The sequence below is a fragment of the Fundulus heteroclitus genome, chromosome 15 (assembly GCF_011125445.2).
Source record: "Fundulus heteroclitus isolate FHET01 chromosome 15, MU-UCD_Fhet_4.1, whole genome shotgun sequence".
NCBI lineage: Eukaryota > Metazoa > Chordata > Actinopteri > Cyprinodontiformes > Fundulidae > Fundulus > Fundulus heteroclitus.
The window spans coordinates 5,776,937-5,799,971 of record NC_046375.1 but is presented as its reverse complement, the minus strand read 5'-3'; the positions used below and the strand labels follow the sequence as shown (position 1 = coordinate 5,799,971).

Sequence of the window (23,035 nt, the reverse complement as noted above, 5' to 3'; positions counted from 1 at the left end):
TAAAACAGAGTTTTAAGGCAAACTGTTTCAAACACTTTTCTACATCAAGCATTGGTCCATTGCTACTCTAACTTTTAACTTTTGCGTGTGCCAATTCCACCTTAAGGAAATCCAAGTACTTTATCCCTGTAATACAACACCATTGAGTCTGGATTTGGAAACCCCACTCATGCTCTTGTTTTGGGGGGTGATAAGGAAATTGGAGAAACAATAAAGGACAGGAGTGGGAGCAATGGGTAGTGTATTTGGGGGTGAGTGTTAAGAGGAGGACAGCAGGGGGAAAGAGAGAAGGAATAAGCCGTACGTGAGAAGGGGGGAGGGTTTGATAAACATTGTGTTGCTCTGTTTTGGTTAGTGGGCCATAAATTCCAAGGGGATGAAAGAAGGAGAACTGGAAGAGGGGGTGAGGTAAACTAACCATAAGAAAAAAAGGAGGGAGGGAAGAGAAGTTACAGTCAATTAACAGATTTTCCATCACTCCTCCAGTAAAAGTGAGGTCTGCTAAATATCATCAACAAGTTTTTTAGGTTTACTACGTGTACTGAGATTTTTACCTTAAAAGTTTATTCTTACACTTTAAGACTCCTAGAGCTGTCTTGCCAATGAAAACATTGCATGTCCTATTTTGGCATCTTTCTTGGTGCACATGTTCTGCAGCTGTGTGCCTGTTGAGAGTTTCTCTGCACTGCCTTTTCTTTCTTATCATAAGGCGGAAAGGGTGCACTGTTAAGGCCTTTTCAAACAACTCTGCACCTCTCTAATCTAACCAGGCAAACTCAGGTTAAGGGTTTCCCACCACAAGCTGATTCAGCACAGCTCAAGAAAACCTCAAAAGTAAAAACGAGTGCCTGGGGGAGTGACTGTCTCAGTGGCTGTTCTCACGCTACAATCAATGGAAACCAAGGAAAAACTATTGTGTAGTTCCATGAATGCATTGATATAAATCTCTATGTTGTTTGTGGGTATGAGGCTGAAAGACAGAAGACTCCTCTGAGTTCGGTCATTAGTTGTGCAGCACAATTTAGCATAGCACGGCTCTTTTTCATTGTGTGAGCAGTGAGCATTTCAGATGTAATGTGATCTTTGGAAGCGGAGTGAGTGAAACATGAAAGGGACCCTGGGCATCAAAAATACAGTTTAAGATATAACTACTAGATTGGACAATCCCAAATCTCTGGTCTGACTTCTGTAACTTATACTCATTTGGTGTGAAACCACAGTAGAATAGTTTGGCACAGAATTTTCTCTATTCATTTTTCCTTTACTGTTAGTAAGGTCAGCATAAAGCTACTAACATATATGTGTGTGCATATTTGTTTTTATTGCTTTTATGTATCATTACAAGGCAGACATGGGTCCAAATATTCATTATAACAATTTCCATGCCGTTTATTTTTACATCTATGCATCCATCATTCTAAACAGTGACATTTATGTAAAGGAAAAAAATTTGATTTGCATTTAATATAAAAGCTTTAATTAAATGCTTAATCTTTTTATAGTTTAATTTGCTTGTCCTTGGATTAAGCTTTGTACGAATCTTTACCAGTAAATTGGAAAGTTAAACAAGATAAGGGGGAAGATTATTCACTATGATTGTAAACATCAAAGGTTTAATATGCTCTTTTTATCACCCTGATTTTAGCAGACTTTGATTATAATTAAGTTACCTATTAGCTTACTAATATGCCCTTGTTGAAAATGCAACATTTTATCCCCTTTTCTATTCAGTCAATCTCTCTCTCTCTCTCTCTCTCTCTCTCTCTCTCTCTCTCTCTCTCTCTCTCTCTCTCTTTCTCTATCTGTGTGTGTGTGATTGATTGAGTGAGTGAGTGAGTGAGTGAGTGAGTGAGTGAGTGAGTGTGTGTGTGTGTGTGTGTGTGTGTGTGTGTGTGTGTGTGTGTGTGTGTGTGTGTGTGCGCGCGTGTCCCACACTGATAACATTAGACAGCCATATATGCTCACATCTAGATGTGTTTAACAATAATATAAAAGGTTAGAGAATTTTTTCCTTTGTTATTTTCTTTTATAGTTTTAGTCATTTTGGAACTGACATTTTTGGAGATGTCCTTCATGGGATGTTTTTGTAAAAATTTATATTCCTACTGTGTTTTACAGCATTTTTTTTAAAATGTTGTAGTGGTCGACTTTTAGATGATCTGCTTTTATGACTGCAATGACTAATATTTAACTGCAAGTGGTCATTTCCCCCAATGCTATTACTTATTAAATACTTATACTTGTTTTAATAGCCAACAGTTGTCTCATGGGGAATTTCAGCGCATTCCTCCTTTGGCGAATCATTTTCCAAGCTCCATCATATTACTTGGCCTTCTGGCAGACCCCTTTGTCTTAAGTTCCCTCCACAGATTTTAAACGGGATTCAAGTATGGGCTTTATGCAGGTCAGTCAATAATATTCACTTTGGTGCTCTTAAAACATCGCTGTACTAGCAGTGACATATATTCTTTGCCATTGTCATGTTGAAATACAAAGATGAGACATAACCAGTTAATGAATGCTTCAAAAGTCACTTTGGCTTTGTAAAGTGCCTTGAGATGAGATGTGTGGTGAATTGCCACTATATGAATGAAATCGAATGGAATTGAATTGAAAATGTAAAGTTTTCTTTCAAAATATGCTTATTTTATGTGGTTCCTTCCACCTTGACAAGATTCGTAGTTCTAGCTACAGCAAAATGACCAGCAGTGTTCTTTGGGTTGTTGGCCTTCCCCTTCTGTATCCTAAAATAAGCTACATCTCTATGACAAGGGCTCTAGTTTCATCTGATCAGACCAAGGAACATTCTTGCATGTGTATAATCTTTCTCCAGGCTGCCCTTAATATACTTAAGTCTAGCTACAGGGTTTTCATTTTTGCAGAGTTATTTTCTTAGTCTGCAACCTTGCTGTTTATTATTCCTTTGCACATCTGTCTAATTCCTGGCCAGGCTAAGTCATTTAATAGTGTTTGCAGTTGTTCCAGGGTCTTTAGAGACAACGCTCATGGGTTTTCCTTCCAGGGCCTTTGAAACATTTCATTTCCTATTTCTTCAAGGCATGGGCTTTGCTGTGTAACTTTTTTTATTTCTTCTAAACTGATTTATTTTGTTTTTGTTGTGTTTTTTTTTTCTTCAGCTGACAGCCCCAACCCTTACTTGGGGTAATTCACCCCCAAATCAACTTTTCTGCCAATAAACTGTTAACGTGGTTGTCTTATAGTACTGTCTACATTTCCTGGTGATTATTTTTTTTAAATTAGTGGATGTTTGATAAAATCCTGCTTTTGTGTCTAGAATTGTCAGTGTGGCGCCCTCCTTGGGTTAAATCGTGGTCATGTATTGAATTTTCAACTAACATTGCTTTCGGTGGCTGTGACGTAATTCTGATGTAGTGACTTCGGTAGCTCTGCCGCTGTGGGATATAAAAGCAGCTTCATCTTTAAAAAAAAACAACACAGCTCCCTCCTTCTTGTGCCTCCATAACGAGCACTGTTGCACTTTTCAAACCTTCTAGCAACTTTCTTTTCTTCAAAAAGTGACTAGAAACAAATCTACCAACTTTTTATTTGTTATTGGCGAATTTACGTGAAAGCAACGAATTGTTTTGCCGTTAGTGTCTTGAGGCAGCTCGGAAGGGGCTGTTATGAGATTGTGATGAAGTTGGTTTTGGGTTGAATATTGGATATTCGCGGTCTGCTGCTTCAACTGCCAGCCAGCAGACAGAGAGCGGCAGCCCCAGATCAGCCTCCTTGTATCGGCTAGAACAGGAGGCAGACGTCGCTGAAGCCGCGGAGCGCGAATGTCCAACCTAGAACTAACTTCACAGAGGTTGCTGCAAACTTCCCTCTCTGCCTTCCCTCGTATTGAAACCTGCCAGCTGCAGTCAGAGCAACGAGAAGAACAGATTCCTGGATCAATGTGTGCTTCTGTGCTTTTTTGTCTGTCTTGTTGTGTCTCTGCTCTGTCTTCTGTAACCCCCAGTCGGTCGAGGCAGATGACCGTTCATACTGAGCCCGGTTCTGCTGGAGGTTTTCCTTCCTGTTAATGGGGAGTTTTTCTTTCCACTGTCGCTTCATGCTTGCTCAGTATGAGCGATTGCTGCAAAGCCATGGGCAATGCCGACGACTCTCCCTGTAGCTTCTCCAGGAGTGAATGCTGCTTGTCGGGACTTTGAAGCAATCAACTGGTTCCCTTATATAGGAATTTTTTACCAATCTGTATAATATGACTGAATTTGACTTTGTAAAGTGACTCGAGATGACATGTTTCATGAATTGGCGCTATATAAATAAAATTGAATTGAAATTTAATTTAATTGAATCAACCATGCTTAGTGTCCACATTACAAATGAATCATGATGCACAAAGTTGCTGGTGATCCCGCCCGGATTACAAAGTGGAAAATATGTATGATAATACATAACTGGACCGATCCTTTCCTCCACTGCCTTGGCAGCACCGGCTTCAGACATTGCTCAGTCAGCGCCTTGGCCAGCAACTCAAACTGATAAGGCTCTGGCCTGCTAGGCTCCACAAGCCTCCCTCAACCGCCAGGCAGCCATCAGCAGCGATGAACCCACATTTTCTTCTCTTATTTGTTGCTTTTTTATGGTTGTGAGTTTTCCATTAAGGTGTGTTCACATCGAATACAAATGTGGCAGGCCGAGCGACAGATTTGCAGGTGCAACACAGGAGCAATGTAACGCAAAGCGGGGCTAAGCGAAGCCAAAGAGACAATTCTAGTGATGCAAAACAGGCAACTAAAGTGAAGCCAGAGCAACATAAAACCTGTGATAAATGCGTAGTGACAGTTGTTGGAGTTGAAAAGCTGAAATTTTGTGTCCTGTTGCGACAATCAATCAGGAAATGGATGTGGATGTGGCATGGGGTGAAGGACTCCAGTGGACACGAAGCAGTATTCATTCAACATGGAATAAAAGCTGATAATGGCGGTCTGCGGTCGTCCTGAGTTGTATGACCCGACCAATTATTACTACAAGTCCAGTTTCACTAGATATCTCCATTGTACTACTGTATTTCTGGCTTGTCACCCGCTGTGCAATAGCTGTCGCCTGCAGTGCGAACAGACAGCGATAATGTCAGGTGAGCGACAGCAAGCAACAGTGGCTACATTGTGGTGCCACTTTCGCATTCGATGTGAACACACCTTTACTCTCAGTGCCTTTTAGCATCTTAGCCACCATCATGAGTGGGTTTACTGGTACACAAACATTTTCAGCATTGGCTTTTTTAATCAGAACACACAAGTTCACATAACATTAACAGGTAGGATGAAGCACCAAAACAATAAAAGCACAAAGACATACACAACAGACATTGAGGACCCTCCACTATCATCAAAGTCTGCTTTTTGAGAACGTGGAGGGAAAACTCTGAAAGAACATGCGAGCTAAATACCAAGAAGCCCAAACTCTTAACTTTTAGGAAGCGATGGCAATACAGACCAAAATGCTTGATATGATCGTATCACAGGCAGGTTCAGACATCAATGTTGAGATGGGCCAGCCAGAAAACTGACAGAGGCACAGACAGCCACTCAAAATTTAAATGTCTGTCTCCACGCTCCCACATACAGCCTGTCTTTTAGAGTGACTGACTGTAGGTGCGTATACACGATCACTGTCAGGCTGACCATGTGTCTGCAGTCATCTGCGGTAATGGGGGGAAGGGGACATACAAAAGCTGGCAGGGGCACAGACAGACTAAATGACAGATTAAAGTGGCATAGACAGATTTGAGAGAAAAATGACTATAAGATAATTTGGTGGAAAACGGGGGATATCTGATGAAAGATTTAAATCTCCACAGAAACAGAAAAACAGAAGTGCGGTGATGTGAAGATATAGGTCCATGGATGAAGATGATAATCTTAATGGACTGGTCAGCTAGCTATCTTTAAGCCCCTGATTTGCACAAGCTTGCGTGTCCACACAAACACACACAGAACACAAGAGGGTTTACATATCTCAAAAGCTTGTCACTACTTCTGATCTGAAATCAGCTTAAATTGGAGAGGAGAACTGTTTGAAAGGAATGTAAGAGCAATGAAAATATGTGCCCTTTCATAACATAAAGACAAACATAATGAAGCTTTATGGGTGAAAGTGACTGAAGATCAATGTCATGTTAGGAGTTTTCATGCAACAACAAAAAAAAAAAATCAGAGATCAGGATTGAGTCTTTTTTTTATGCAGCAAATGGATTGCTCCTGGCAACTTTTGTGTATTTGCCCGACTGTATGTTGCAGTTTTATGACAGATGTCTCCATAACTGAACTAATGGAAATCTTTATCTGCATGCAGAGGAGCCACAAGGATTTTTAGTTCACCAGGAGGTTACAGGAAGATTGGTTGTCTGACCTGCTCAAACGACAAACTACTCAACAAAATAGGAAAGTTTACAAAAGTTTTAGCACAAAAGCAAAAAATTTTAATTAATATTAAATGCACACAAAATAACAAAGAAAATGTTGAAAAAATAAAAAAGATAAAAACATTTTGAAAAAAAGAACACTAATCCATGGTTAAACTTTAGCCAATAAGTCATCAAAAGCCCACTGTCATGACCCATATAGAGGTTTGGCTCCAGCTCTGTCTCATCAAACATTTGCTAAACTTTCTGAGGAGTTACAGGACCTGGTTACCTCAAACAAAAAAGTTAAATTACTGTCATGTCTTCCTCATATCTTGCATTCTTCATCTTTACTTGAATATAACTTATTAAAAACAAGACCAACAAGATAATGTATTAAACATTTTACTTATTCTACTCTGTTAAATTGTAAAATGCTTCTTTCTCTAGAGCTGCTGTTGTATTCCTCAAGGATTGATTTCAGAGGCAGTTTCATTCAAATTATACATGCGTACTTTGGGTTGAATCTTCCATGATTCAGTTTTGTACATGACACACAGATTTACATACCCTTGAGTCCTGATAACCCAACTCTGGTAAAGTCTATTCTGACAACAGTTAAAGAGGTAAAATGCCGGATGCCAAATAGTTTTCCACAGATATCAGTTTAAAATCAGTTTAAGATGGTCAATATTGGTTCATCAAACACATTGTCAAAGCTTGCATCCCGCTTGTCACCACTGACATGTAATGTTCACTCCCTGGCCAGGAGTTCAGTTGTTGTTTGGGTGGACATTGCATTTCTAGAACAGCTCTGAGGTAGAGAGCTCTTTCTTAGATGGGAATGGGACTTTTTAGTTTTAAATGGTACAACACAGCTTTTGTTCTTTTAAATGCATTTTATAAAGAAAGTTAATTTGAAGGAAATGATGACATCATCTTAGCTTTATTTATCAAAAACAATCTATTCCTGGAGTTTCCAAAAGGCTTAAGAACAAATCTAAAGTGAAATCTATTGATGTTAGTAAAAACTGAAATAGAACAAGCCAAAGCAGTCTTTACATATCTGTTGTTCCTAATACAAATTGACAGCATTTCTGCCTCACTGGGCTTTAATTAAATATCAGTTATCTTTGCACTGAAATTTTTGAATTTTTGGTGCACTGCATTCCAATTCTTATAGTAACATTTTACAGAATAAAAGAGTCTGACCTTTTGAAAAAGAAACAAAAGATTAAGTATTTCAGTCTAGTTTTGTAACCAAAAGTTTTTTTTTTCTGCTTTGTCAATGAAAAACCCTTAACGCTAGGGTCGTCGATTTTTCCGGAGGTTTCCCCAAGTCCCTTTTTGAATAACTGTGCATGCACATAACCGGCTTACCTCGCTCTTCAGGGGGGATGTGTCTTAAAAATCTCCCAAATGCACTCTGGTCTTATCACTTTCTATTCAGGTCTTCCTCTTCTTTTCATAAACATGTGAGAGCAGTCAAGATTCAATGAACAGCTAAAAGCTAAGCTAACTGGATACATAAACACTAGAAGAACTCCTCAGAAATTATTGGTCGACTGTGGCTTGACGGGTTGAGTAGTTGTCTAACAATCAGAAGGTTGTGGGTTTGATTCCAGCTTCCCCTTGCCACATGCCAATGTGCCCCTGGGCAAGGCACTTAACCCCAAGTTGCCTACCGAGCTGTGTCTTGGTGTGTAAATGTGTGCGCGTTAGTGAGAGTGACTGGGTGTGTGGCTATAGTGTACAGCGCTTTGGGTGGTCAGCATGACTGGAAAAGCGCTATATAAGTTCAGTCCATTTACCAATTAGAAGTGCACATGCACAGCCAGCAAGCAGAAACTATAAAGGAACAAGCACAGACACTGGCATTACGTGCCATGTGGGACAACCAATAGATAAGGCAATACCCCCAGAAGTGAGAGTTAGAGTAGATTCGATTGTGAATACATATATGTACATGTATTTACTACTATCAGGGTGGAAGGACCATTTTACCCAGTATCACAAAAAGTGTTTCTGAACAGGATTACCAACTACAGCTTTAAGGGATACCATGCAACCACAAAGCAAACACTCTGTCTGCAAGGCCAAAATTCTTAGTGATTTACTTTTTGCCACTTTCGCAACCAAAAACAATCTCATAATGTGCTATTTGCTATGAGTGTTTGTGTCTGAAAGCGAGTAAAACAGATGGAGAGAAAGCTATATATGCAACACAGGAGAAGAAAACAGTAATGAGAAAATGTTAGTGGAAGAAAGGTGTTCAGCTACTGAAAGAACAAACTTTGTCTGAGCTCCTTTATTGCCGAGCAAGCTCAGCTAAACAAACATCACTTGAAAACCTCAACCACCCACCCCCTCCCCCCGACAGCTGTCTGACTATACAGAAAAACAAAAAAAGACAGGAAAGGGGACACACAGACAAGTGGCAAATAGATCAATTTGCGGCCTGATAAGCAGAGTCATAACTACAAGCAACAGCAAGCCAGTAAAGGATTGTTTCAAGTATATTATCAGTTCAAGCTATTTATGTACTGGGGGAAAGAAATCGTTAAAAACATACCCTTAAGGTTTGTGAATCACTGAGACATTTTGACATCGAATCAAACAATTAAAGAACAAACCCAATAAAGTACAATGTCATAAAAAGTCTAAAAGTGAAAACTTGTAACTACAGGCTGTACTTGACGGCTGCTTAACAAGATGAACAACAGAAAGTCTCAATAGTGCCAAGGAGAGCTTAAAAGTATGAAAAAGACAGTTGAGCCATTAGTCTCAATGGAGTGGTTTTGCAGAACTAAAAATCCCCTAGGTGTGATGGAGGAGGGTACATAATTGGTACAACAGATGTCAAGCTGGAAACAGAACCTAGAGTTAAAGCTATGGAATAATCATGACAACACTAAAAGAAGGATGAAACATGAAACACAGCTCTTCGCTGACAAGTCGTAACTCACCCTTTTCTGCGCGCCCCAAGTGAGCTGGATCCAACAGAAGCAAAGCAGAGAATAATAGGAAAGAATCAGATTAGAAAGCATGCAAAAGCTCACAAAAGCAAGAGAGATGTTGTCTGTATATATTTATTTATCTAGCATCAAATTAGAAAGGAAACTACTGATTTGCGATGAAGGTTACTTTGATGGTTATGTTCTCAGTAAACCCATTCATTTCAATATATTTGGTTTATATACTATTTACAAAAAGTGGGAAAAAAACTTTAAAAGTGAATTCAAACCTTCATGACTGGCTTCAAGTTCCCAAAAACAAACTTCCTCCCAGTCCAACACATGTCTGACCTCAAGCCATTGCCCTTTTGCCTCCACCAACCCTCATGGCAACCCTAAAAATAATTTCTTTTCCAAGACTCTCCTCACCTGCCATTGTTTTTCAAACTCTCTTACAATAACCAGCCAGGCCTCCACTAAAGATATCTGTAACACCAAAACCTAGCCTACGTCGCTGGCAACGAGTCTTTTCACATCTGCCTATGTGTGCGTGTGTGTGTGTACTTGTACTTGTACTTGCAGCTGAGTAAGAACATATTTTTCATATTTTACCACCAAAGTGAGGACAATGACGTAAAGTGAGGATCTTTTTTATCTTCACTTCCCTCTGGGTTTGGGGTTAGGTTTATGACTAAGGTGTGAATTAGGTTTAGGTTAGGGTTTGTTATGCCCTGGTAATGATTAGGTTTAGGGTTAGGTTAAGAATTAGGTCGTAGAAAGAGTTGAAAATGAATGGGAGTCAAAGTAAGTTAGGTCCTCGGTAAGTATGTAAAAAAAACGATGTGTGTGTGTCTGCATGTGTCTGTGTACATGCATGCAATATAACGTAATGAATTGGCTGTGCGTACTGATTACTTAATCTGTCATTACTCAGCCGTGTGTACAAGTGTGTATGTGCGTGTATCAATAAATATGAGTGTGGATGTATGAGAGGCAGCCGTGCACCAACAGCTGTGACCGGAGCCATGCAGGGCAGAGCAGAGATTGATGATACTGGACTCGTATCATCATTTATCAGGGATGTGACGGTTCAGGCGTCTGGGGTTTGTTTTGAGGGCTCTGCCTCAGTTCATTTTCAAAGAACTTCATCACTTTCATAGGTCACTCAATTTGATTCACCCAATAATTTTCCACAATCTTAAAGATAACTGTGCATGCACAATTATTCCTTAAACTTTAAACAAAAAACTTTGTACCAGCTGGAAGCTGAAGTGTATTGCAGTGGGATTGTATTTGATAAAAACACTTAATTATTGTAGAATTGATAAGTGGAAGAAAAATGACACGTTTTATAAAATATTTTGTACCCAGAAAACTGAAAAGTCTGTAACCCTGCATGGATAAGCAGTTATAGATAACATATGGATGGATGGAAAACTGTGTGGTGTGTATTTGATTTCAGTGCCCTGAGTCAAGACCGTGAAACCATCCTTTGATACAATTACAGCTCTATGAACTTTGTACTTGAAGCTGCAACTCAGTCACATAACAACCTTTTTAAAATACCCAACTACTTTTTAAAATCCCATACTTCAGACGGGGCATGGATTTTAGTCTAAACCCAAAGCCTCATCAATCCGAACCCACAACACCAATGCTCCTGCCAATATTTTGAGACAATCGGTTCCTCTTTGTCTGTAATCATTTAAAATAAACTGACCTAATAATGAAGAAAACACCATTTAGTTTTGGAGGCCACATTTCTAAAACTTCAGAACACACAAGCATCTTTAGGTTATCCAAATATGAAGAACAACCAAACGTGCTTAAATCGGAGGCAAGCGGACTTTTGTTCAGTTCTTTTTGAAGACGTTTCGACACCTATCCAGGAGTCTTTGTCGATTCTGGTGGCTCGAACTTGAGCAACCTGCAGTTGGTGCACAGCTGTTTTTTAAGGACATGGAGGCCCAAACAGCTGTGCACCAACTACAGGTTGCTCAAGTTCGAGCCACCAGAATATTTTAAACAAAATAATTTAGTGGCAGGCTAAGTAATAAGCTAAACAATGCCCCAATTCAATAATGGCACAGACTCAGTTACATCCTCTTATGACTTCCTTTTGACATAGACAAGCCCTTATTTGTGTTTCATTGTTTTAATCTTCAAACCTGCTTAAAATAACTTGTGGAACTTGCTAAGGAAGAAGTAAAAGTACATATCCCAGGAACGTAACTTGTTTCACTTGTCACTGTGCTTTAAAGGTGAACTATGTATTGGGTCCATCACAAATAATGTAAACTGTAAAATGACATTAGGAAATTAAAAGAAAGTTAAGAAGTCAGAAGTGACAGATATTGTTGATGCTAAATGTGACCTTTAACCCCAAAACATAGGGGTCCACTTAGAAACATAATTCAGTTTAGGTGGTGGTGGGGGGGGGGGGGGGTTACTTGATTTGGGTTTAAAGGATACATTGTGTTTTAGTTCACAGATTATTTCAGAACATTAACCACATATTGGAAACATGTTTCTCTTCTGAGCAAGGTTTAGAGAGTTCAGGGTTATGAGAGTAACAAGTGTTGGGATCTGTGACAACGCCAACCCACTTGTAGGCTCGGATAATAAAGGGCACTCTGCAGTGCACCAGGATCACAACCTGTCAATCATATCACTTGCCCAGAACCTTTCCCTCGCTAAGTTTGAACAACCACTATGTGTCGCTAATCCATTTCAACACAAATCCTCATATTCATTCATACCCCGGCTCACACATGCACACAGTCTAATGAGGGATTAGCTAATGAATTCTCTCAACAGATTAATTACATTTTTCCGACTTTGTCCCCAAACAGCTCAAGGAATGAGCCAGTACTTTCAAAGAGATAGTTTTTTTTTTTTTTTAAATGTATCACCAAATTGAAATCAGTAGAAACAGACTGGCTCTGGGCAAAAACGATGTTTGATTTCAGGAGAAGACATAAAAATGGATCCGAAGAACTGCAGACCGAGGCATTACTTTTAAAGAGAGAATAAATAAAACCGGCCTTTGATTTGGTGCCATTTTACATGGCATGAGTAGAATGAGAAGGCTTTTTTTTTTTTTTTTTTTTTTTTGCATGAATCTAAATGAGAAGCAAACATTTCAGATACTCGTCTTTGCACCGCGGTTTACCGGAGGGCTTAAAAGCGTCGTCCTCTCTGCGTCTCTCTAAGTGACAGCCTAACACAAGAGCGGACACACAAATTTGCAGCACGCATGCACAAAAAAAAAAAAATGACAGACGCACACAATGATTCGCACACACTCCCTCCTGCCGTTTTCACAGTCTCTTGAGTGGAGGAGATGCCCACGGCCAAAAACCAATGGTTTCTTGATTTTTTTCCCCCCCTCTCCCTCTCTCTTCTCTCTCTCGCTATCACTCCGCTTCTCTCGTCTTTCTCCATTAAAACCCCCAATTTTGTTTCATCTCCTAAATGGAGCGGAAAAGTAATTATAATTAAACCAACTTGGAGCTAATGTTCAAAATACTAAAATAATTTACAGTTATAATTAAACCAGCTCAGATTTTGCTTTCTAATTTGTCTGGAGACACTGATAGAAAACAATCATTTGACTTCATTAGGATTAAAGACGTCTGGAATCGGTGTCACTACTCGATCAGAGAGAAGAAGGATTTAGAAAGTTGTCAATTTAACACAAAACTCAGTCACCGACTTTGTGAAGACGGCGAGGCAGCGTCTTGTTGGCATTTATTACACTGACTGTAAGTGATTAGCCGACATGCAAATATGCAAAGCGGTACGATAAGAAGAAGGGGAGTCTGAGACTTAAGAGAATGACTCAATTCACAGTTTGCCTCAGTAATTGGGAAACTGAAAACTGATAAAAACAAGAATGAGACTATTTCAGTGAAACAGACACTGAATAACTTCTTTAATGTATAAAACGTATTTTTACAAGCTTACTGAAATTTCTAACAGACGTAGTTTATGTTTCATTACTGACGATTTTTCATTATAATTATTTTATTGATAAGTTACACATTTCAACGCCTTGTGGTTGACCTTTCAGACCCGCTAAAGTGCCTGAATCTACTTGTGTAGTATACAATAATGCACCAGAGCTGAGATGCTGGCCAAGAAGGTGTGTGATTTACTGAAACTCTACCCATTAAATAATACCTTATTAGAACATGTCTCTATTTGCTTTTTATGAGCAAATAACTCCTTATTATTCTGGAATGCAAGTGAGAGCAAGCAAGCTATGTAAACCCTTATCCAAACAAATTATATTCCACATCCCCCTTTTCGAGGCAGCATCCCATCACTAGTATTTACTTGCAAATTAACAGCACTCCCATTCCCAAAGAGGCCTCAAAGAAATTCCACACGTTTGTTGCCCAGAGGACCAAATTGCCCTAAACAGGGGGTTGGGGGGGGGGGGCTGGGGGGTAGGGGTCTGGAATTATGGGCTACGGGGAGGGGTGATGGGTGACAATAAAACGTTTGCTGATAAAGTTGGAATTAGTGTGGCCAGCAGAAATACTAGAGCAGAAAATGAGGTTTTTGTATTATGAATGCGGATTCATTTGCAGGACCTAACTGGAGCGTGATGCGTCCTAAAGGTTTTAGTGCGATTTTGGAGGTCATCTGCTCAGCAAGTCTCTTTCTCTCTCTCTCTTTCTCTCTTTGCATGAGTTGAAAAAGAAACAACTTCTGAAGGCGGAAATTAACGCACAGTGAACCTGCATTCAGTTTAGAGCGCTGGCTGAAATGGAACCAGATGAGCTGCGGGGACTTTCGGGGTCTGAGCAGCCCTGCTCAAACATCGCGACCACGGGAAAAGTTGACTAACTCCAAAAGCGGCTTTACCTGCAAGAGCGCATACGTGCTTCTCCAGATGTGTGTGTGTGTGTGTGTGTGTGTGTGGGGGGGGGGTGCTCCATTTGCAATTCAGACTCTAATGTTCGGTCTTAAACATGCAAAAAAGGACCAGACGAGTTGCAGAGTGATGCGCCGCGCACGGAAAGGGAATGAAACAGCAGCTCAGCGGCCACTTTACCTGGAGTTCAAGCTTTTCGACTCGAGTTTTCGTCACCTCCAGTAAAACAGCACATAGCCGTACCGAATTTCTACCACCACCAAACCATTATGATTTAACGTAACTTAGGGCAAAATTGTCTAAACGTAACTTAAGGCGCTGTAGGACAAAGCCAAGAACACATTGCAATTAAAGCGCTTTACGCAAGAGAGCAGAGAGAAAGAGCAGAAGATGGTGATACAAATTAAACAATCGTTTACGCAACACAATATGTCCAAATAAATCCGCGCATTGCTTCAACGCATAACGGGAAACGCACCGAAAGTGCTAAAAATATATTCGTATGGGTTCACTGTCATACTACATGGATGTTATACAGTTTTTATACAGCGATGTCCGGGCGCACAGTAACTTTTCCTCTCCTTTCGTGCGCTGCGCGAGAGGCTGAACGGCACGCGCTGTCTGTCCACAGCGTCGTGGAAGCTCGCTGCCCTGTTTGAAAAATACTTAGAAATAACAAATAACAACAAGAGCAGCAGCACTCGCTGCCCGTTTCATCCTAAATTTTTATTTTTTATCTACAGACTCAAGATTTTGTAAGGAATCTTTTCGCTCTAAAAACTCTAAAACATCACCTATAGCAGACTATTGAGCCTTAACAACCAAAACCTCTGACTCAGTTTCTACTCAGTGGCAAACATTTAAACAACCCTATTTACGCGTTTAAGTACACCGACGAAACCAACCTTTAACACTGAAACTGGCAAAAAAAAAAATGCCTTCACCTAATAGAAAAAAGCCGCTCTTGCATCCAGCATTATTTAAAAAAAAATGCACAAAAGGACCTTTAAAACCTGCATGACCGGACACTGTCAAAGCGAAGGTTAACTTTTGGTCAACACCCTCACACACACACACACACACACACACACACACACCTGTCAGGAATTCGTATCGGATATATATCGCATAAGCTTCTCTTTTACTCACTCAAAAAAAAAATACATAAAACAAACAACAACAAGAAGAAACCACTCCAAATACGGCAGTAGTCTTTTTCTTTTACCTGTCGGTAACTGAGCGGAGACGGAGCCAACTCTCGAACAGAGGATCACAACTCCCAGGAATACAGAGAAAAGTGTGTCCATGGCTTTACGTGACTCTTCTCCTCCCGTGAAAAGTTTGCTCGGTCCAAGTTTCGTCGGTAGTCTCTGCCTCGTTTTCAGGTTGTTATTATTCCGTCTGTTGTGGCTCCATTATTCAGCCCTTGCTCCTCGCTTTTCGATTCCTGCGGGCGCTCGCGGACTCTACACTTTGTTTCACGCGGAGAGCGGAGAGGGAGCGCGAGGCGGAGTGAACAGAGCAAGGCGTAGTGGGAGCTCGAGCGCAGCAGCGAGCTGGTGACGTCACAAGAAGGGAGTTGATTGAAAAAACGAATTTGGAGATACATTGTTCCAGCTTAAAAAAAAAGTACTGTGTATTGTTATTAGTAGCTTTCATTTGTAACACAACCAAATAAAAAGTTGATCTAAACGTCTTGCAAAAAGCATAATAAAAAAACGAAAATACAAGAAAAGTTATAAAGTTAAAAAAGCACAAAAACAATCAAAAATATGTTTAAACGAGTTTTCTCTTATTCAAAATACATACTTATTTAACAAACAAAGCTATTCTGTGACTCCTAGCTCTTTCCTAAGTCCACTAAGCCTTTCCCACGGTATGGTAAAGTCTTTCCTCAGGCACAACAACATGCCCCAACGTACCACAAAAACAGCTTAGGAACAGGTACAATAAAGAGCCTTAGGTGTCACAAAACCTGATGAAGCCGAAGGACCCAGTGGAAGGCAACACGACAACTTGCAACGCATTTTAAATATGGGAGAGAAATAGACAGTCTCTAAAGTGCCTTGAGACAATATAAATATTTATATTTATTTATAAGAGAATTTAACTTGGGCCGATTTAAACAACTTCCTACCTTATGCATTGATGGATAGGGGGTATCCACCAATGCATAAGGTAGGAAGTTGTTTTTGTTGAGATCTGCAACAAAGGTATCATAAATATGCTCAGATATCTCACACAATTATTTCCAGAAGCCTTTATCTTATGATCTGTTTCCACTGATTCCTATAGCGAATCCCATTTGGGCCTGTTTGCTCTACAATATTATGACCCTCAATCAAACTAAAATAATAACCTTGTAACTGTACCATTAATTGAAATCATCTGACATATGGTCACAGTACACCATAATAGACTATACAAATACTTTAAATAAACAAAAAAATAAGAAAAAATAGATCCCAAGACATCATAAGACATCCAAGGTCCCATACTGCACATGAGGAGTCGCTTTGGCAGAGCAGTATGGTGACACCTTACAAAAGACAAACTTTTTACGGCTTTAAATCTCCATGAACATTTCCTTTGTTGTTACATCAATCACGGCAATCCGTTCGTGTGTTAGTTTTGGTAAAACCTAATATTTTCGGGTACAAAAAGAAGTCGTCTGCCACCGGACTTTTTGCACCAACCACAGGCAGGCATTTTTGCACATTTTGTATGTTTTGACCGCTAACATTCTATTTACAATCTAACAGAAGGAGATTTTGGAGTTCTATGACTCCAATAAGTGACATCTACCAGCATGGGGTCACTCAAAGTTATGTCATCTGATCAAAGGTTAAAACGAACAACCTAAATATGGTGTAACACAACATCATTAAAATATGTTACACAGTTAGATAAAACCATACATGCCATTTTTTGTTTTTATGTTTATTTTTTTTCTCACTGTGCAGACAATTTAAATGTAGTCTGTTCAGGAGCCGTGTAGATATCTTTGTATTCTTTTTGGGTCATAATTTATAAACTGTTCAGTTTCCTCTTATGTTTTTAGAATAATTACTTCACAGTATTTGCTGAGTGTTCAAGAATGTGTTCTGTAGTACACACACACACACACACACACACACACATATATATATATATATATATATATATATATATATATATATATATATATATTTGTTGCTTTGGAGATGGGTGGTTAGTTGTAGAGGTCAGATAGGTTTGGATGCAGCACTGTTATCCTTTGATGTACCCTCCTCTTGCTTTAATCCACTGCACTTGCTGCTAATGTTCAGAACTGTTCAATAAAGAGAGCTGTAAGAAAACATGACCAAACAGGTTGGAGTGGAACACTCTGCGACCTGGAAGCTGGCGGGGTGGTTAAGGCGCTCCTTTGGATTTAAAGAGACCACACCAAAACAAGAGGCTCTCCGGCGCAACTCAGAACCGCGGTGTAAAAAGAGGAACGTCGGGATAAATTAACAAGGGATTCAGACAAAAGCGTTGCAGTTCCACTTTATACTGAGCACAACTGAAAGATTTGAACATGAAAAGGAAGAACCAAAAAGTATGACACGTCAGCTTTAAAACTGAAAAGTGTTGTGTTTTAAGGTTTGTGTACGCCCAGCTTCACACATTTTCTCTGACGTCACAATTTTAAAAAGGGGTTCCAGAGGGGCTGCGATAGACTGGCGACCTGTCCAAGGTGTACCCCGCTTCTCGCCCATTGACAGCTGGAGATAGGCACCAGCACCCAACGTGACCCCAATAGGGATAGACATGTTAGAAAATGGATGGATTTGATTCTGAGTTAACGTGCACCGCATAACGGATGCTGACCCGTTTAAAAATCTACAACTATGGCTTTATATTCAGTCACCTGAAGCAATCATTGAACCTCTTTGTTTAGCCATATAAACATTTAAATTCCTGCCATTCTGAAAATGTTTTAGTGAAGGTGCTTTCTTAAAGCAGGGAGCGTTTGTATGCACACATGCATGGGTTGTTGAGAATATATTGCCTGCTACTGGCATGGCAGGGAAATTACACAGTTTTTAGTCTTTCTCCTAGTGTGTTGCACACATTAAAACATTGTCATGTAGATGTTAAGAGAAACAGAAAAACAATGCAGTTTTTAACGGATCATTTTAATGTGAAATATTTGGGCCCACCGACCAGATAAAAGCTGCAACACAAGAATATTTATAATCCCAAGAACAATGCACGGTCCCTGTCCAGCTCAGGGCCCCTTTACCATTCAGCCAACCCATAGCAAGGGGACCCCTGCTAATGCTTTACAAAAAGTGAAATACAGTGGAGAGCAGGAAAATGGGAAGAAAGAATAGAACCGAACCATATCTAAGTCAGACATGAAAAGACACAGCCATTGTAAATTCCAAAGCGTGAATGTACCCAGAGTAAAAAAAAAAAGAAAAAAAAAGACTTTGTTAAAATGTGTTTGGGTAAGTGTAAAATTGTGTGTATTGAACTCATCCACAGAACGGAAAGATTAAGCAGGAACAAATTCTGTTGAACAAAAATGATGCCTGTGAGAGACAGAAACCAGAGCAGTAAAGGATCTGCAAAGTCATCAGGATGTACAGCCAGAAGCAGCTTCCATTTGATTTAAAAGAAACCTTGGTGGACTGTGACCATAGCTGAATGATTTCTTTGTGAGAGTGTGTGTGTGTGTGTGTGTGACAGAGAGAGAGTTAAGAACCATCCTTTCCTGGAGTGATTTAAAAGACTGTAACACCCTTGATGACCTCTCCATCCTCTATTTCACTTCACAAAAAGTCATCCTTGGAGAACTGCTTACAACCACATTTATCTACAATTAGTTTTATGCTTCTCCAATTCAGTCACATACTTACGGTGGAATCATAAAATAGCTAACTTGCAAGTGTTAACAGCAGTTTTGTCTGTGCTCTCCAGTTTGACTTGAAAACAGCATTTGCCCACATTTCACCATCTGCCACCACTGGTGACAGCATGTCAGAGGGAGACTGGATAACATCATGACAGGCCTGCCAAATAGACAAAATAGATGTTTTGATTTGGTACACAGTTCTGCTATAAATATGTGTTGTGGATAGAAATGTAAGAGTAGGGAGCAGGCGTGTATATGCTCCCAGTGTTTGTTTTGTCTCTCTTAGTGCCACCTCTACTACATTAAGGGTGCAAACAGTCTTCTGTAATTTTCTGTTCAATTCTCTGCGTTTTGTAAGCAGGAATATTCACAGCACAGTTTTGTTGTTTGGAGGGAAAGTACATTTAATGGAAACCTTCACAGTGTTTCTCATCACTGTTTTTTCTTATGATGCTACTGGAAGGGTTTTCTCAATGTTGAACTTTTTTTCCTCGCGATCACATATCACATTGATTGTTTAAAAAGGTGAATTTGTTGTCGATACCTAATACTGATGGCTCTATGGTCATAGATAGCTGCCATTCTTTTCCATTGTTGGACATGGCAGGTTTCAGTTGGCTATTTGAAGCTATTTCAAAGTAAATTGCGCAATTATACCACACTTTACATAAAGACAGCCTTATGTTTGTACGTTTGTTTACAGAACGCAAAAAACGATCTGAGTACACCTTCAGTTTAAACAGAGATGTGATTTTGTATCCGTGTCTAAAACCAATGCAAGTTCAGTTGCATTTTTTTAGGGTTTGAAGTATTTCATATGCACTTTTGTAGATACAATTGCATTTTAACTTAATGTATTAAGGAAATGTAAGCACAGGGATAGTGATCATTTACACAATGAAGAACTTGACAAACATAAACCAACAAATTTAAGAAAGAACCCCTGCTTGCTGAGTTTTTTTTTCTTCTTTTTTTGCTAAAACTTAAAGGATATTCAGATGTCTGGTAGTGTAAATATTTTTTTCCCTTTATATCAAAGAAAATTACTGTGCTATGTCTCAGGAGATATCATGGTAGGTAGTCATTGCTCTATAATAGCAAATCTCATGTCCTGAAGGTTGGGTTATGAGTAAAATCTTCAGCATTGGAAGGCAACAAATAGAAACTGTATAGTGCCTTGCAGAAGTATTCACTCCCTTTGGCATTTTTCATGTATTGTTGCTTCACGACCTGTACATAAAATGGATTAAAAGTTTGCATCATTTCATCTATCGACCACTGCTACAACTTTTAAGCTGTATTTTCTTATTATAATAAAGCAAACAACAAATAAGACAAAATACGTCAACTTTACTTCTTTTCAGCACTGTCTGTAGACCAAAACAAGATATGTGACAAGCCACGCTTCTCTGTACCACTAACTCTGCAACTTTGGTTACCTTTGGTCTCTGCGTTGCCTTTCTGAAGTCCCTCTTGCCCAGTCTGTGAGTTTTAGTGTGGCCCCTCTTTTGACGGGTTTGTTGATGTATCATGTCTTTTCCATTTATAGATGATGACTATATGGAACATAAAATATTTGGATTTGTTTGTGGTAAATGGCTTGTACTTGTATAGCACTTTAACTAGTCCGACGTCCCCAAAATGCTTTACACCACATTCAGTCACCCATTCACACCCTGACAGTGGTGAGCTATGTTAGTAGACACAGCTGCCCTGGGGCAGGCTGACAGAGGGGTGGCTACCATACATCAGCACCACCATCTGACCACCGCCAGCAGCCAAGGACACAGCGACTGAGAAGGTCGGAGCGGGAGGTTGAACCGGCAACCCACCAATTACAGGACGAACTGTGCAACTGTCGCCCCACCCCTATATAACCCCACCCTGACTTGTACTTCTCAACAACTTTGTCCCTGAGTTGTTTGGAGAGCTCCTTGGTCTTCATGGTGTGATGCCTCTTGCTTAGTGGTACTGCAGACTCTGGGGTCTTTCAGAAAAGGTGTGTTTATACTGACAGTTCATCCATCCACTCTGTTACCTACTTATCTGTTTAGGGTCGTGGGCAGGCTGGTGCCTACTCCAGCCGCCATTGAGCAAGAGGCGGGGTACACCCTGGACAGGGCCCAATCCATCACACGACAGCATAGAGAAATACAGGACAAACAACCATGCATGCCTAATGGCAATTTAGAGATCAGTTAACCTTTAATGAGTAAAGTTTTTTTGGACTGTGGGAGTGTGTCAAAAGAACTTATGCAAACAAAGGGAGGAAATTCAAACTCCAGGCATATAGACGTCAGGCTGGGATTCAAACCCGGAATCTTCTTGCTGGAAGGCAACAGTGCAACTAACTGTGTTAATAGTTTGTGTAATGATCATGCTTTGTGATTGCTCCACAGACGCTCCAAGGGCAGTATTTCTCTGCACAGAGATCTGTTATTTAATCAATTTAAAATGAGAATGTTGTAATTTTGTTTGACCAGGTCAAAGCCTGTCCTTTCTGGTTCAGATGAAGTGTTCAACATCTTTACATAAATAAGTATTTGAAATTACTACATAATTTAGGTTGTCTGTCCTTGACAACTTTAAATAGAACTTTGTAAATTCTAGCATTAGTTTTGTCTTTAAAGAAATTATTTATTGCTCACACAAGGCTTTTTGTTGGAGAAGAAAAGATGTCCCAAGTAAAAAAAAAAGGTTTGTATTTAACTGCTATGAATAGTTTGGGTTTAAAAAAAGATAAAAACAGCTAGTAGAACTGGAGGTCAACTGATTTGATTTTTTGCTCTGATGTATAAAGCATGAACTCAGGTATGAACTTCTTTTAAAATGGGTAACCTTCACTCCGTTATGGGGGACAAGAGGTTTTCTGAAAATCTTTTAATTTTCCCATGGCACCTTGATAATAAAATTGCTGAACATAATTATTTAAAAAGATCAGGACAGAAAATAGAAGATATTTGTCCTTACATTTAATAACTTGGTGATTTCAAAAGCAGCACACGCGCAACAATCAAACAATTTGAGTTTAATAAGTCTCTAATATGGCTTAATGTTAAGAAAAGGTAAGAGAGAAAGATGAATATGGGAAGAAAAACAACTGGCTATGAATATAGTATGTGTTCAGGAAAATGGCTTTGGAAATGTCAAAAAAAATTACAACCTTATTACCGTTCTCAAGGTAAACAAAAATAATGTTTTTACATTATTTTACTCAAAAAGACACAACCATCTTTTATTGCCGGAAAAAAAAATGTTTTACCAACACAGAAATGCATGATGAATTTGATGCACTGTATCAAGAGTGAAAGGCCACCACACACACACATGTTGGGTGGCCTTTAATTTAGGTCATTGTCCATTTAGCCTTGTTTGTCCAGTCCCAGTTATTAGAACATTTTGATTTTTGCTGTGATGTAGGATATAAGCCTGGGCATGTACTTTCTTGGAGCTGTTTCTTCATTTCATCTGATTAATACATCTGCCTTTCTTTAACAAATATACTCAAATTGTCACAGCGTTCACCTGGACAACAGACTGAACTGGAGATACAAGTCTGGGTTACATCATCAGAGCCAGTAACCTAAGAAAGCTCAACCAGCTAATAAAGAAGGCTGACTCTGAACTGGGTACTTCTCTAGAACCTCTGGAGAATATTGTGTTAAGAATGATTCCCTTCCCTGAGCATGCTCTTCATAAAGGTATGACACAACAAGAGTCTCTTTAGTCAGAGACCACAAGAGATCCTTTATAATCACTGTTATGGAAAAGTGCTTTGCCACTGCATGTATACTCTGAATCCATGTCAACATTTCTTAGAGGAACAGCAATAACAGCAAAACACGCATGCTCTAAGACCTCCTTTAAAGTTAAACTGAACTGACAGAAGAAGACTCAAGATTTTTCATTAATTGTGCAATAAAGGCGGTGTTAGACATGAAAAA

At 39.5% G+C, this 23,035-nt stretch overlaps 1 protein-coding gene across 16 annotated transcripts in view; it reads right to left on the bottom strand.

Moving 5' to 3' along the window:
* The window catches only part of ptprk (protein tyrosine phosphatase receptor type K), a 137,557-nt gene extending 121,818 nt beyond the window's left edge, over positions 1 to 15,739 (bottom strand). For 11 of the 16 annotated variants that reach the window (XM_036147261.1, XM_036147263.1, XM_036147264.1 and 8 more), the window contains exons 1-2: positions 15,435 to 15,738; positions 9,340 to 9,363 (exon numbers count right to left, since the gene is read on the bottom strand). In XM_036147261.1, the coding sequence (XP_036003154.1) occupies positions 9,340 to 9,363; positions 15,435 to 15,516 (106 nt within the window). In that variant the 5' untranslated portion in view covers positions 15,517 to 15,738. Of the gene's footprint in view, positions 1 to 9,339; positions 9,364 to 15,434 lie in introns of all 16 variants that reach the window. The other 5 variants (XM_036147273.1, XM_036147276.1, XM_036147277.1 and 2 more) reach the window with 3 other exon arrangements.
* Positions 15,740 to 23,035: the final 7,296 nt, after the last annotated feature.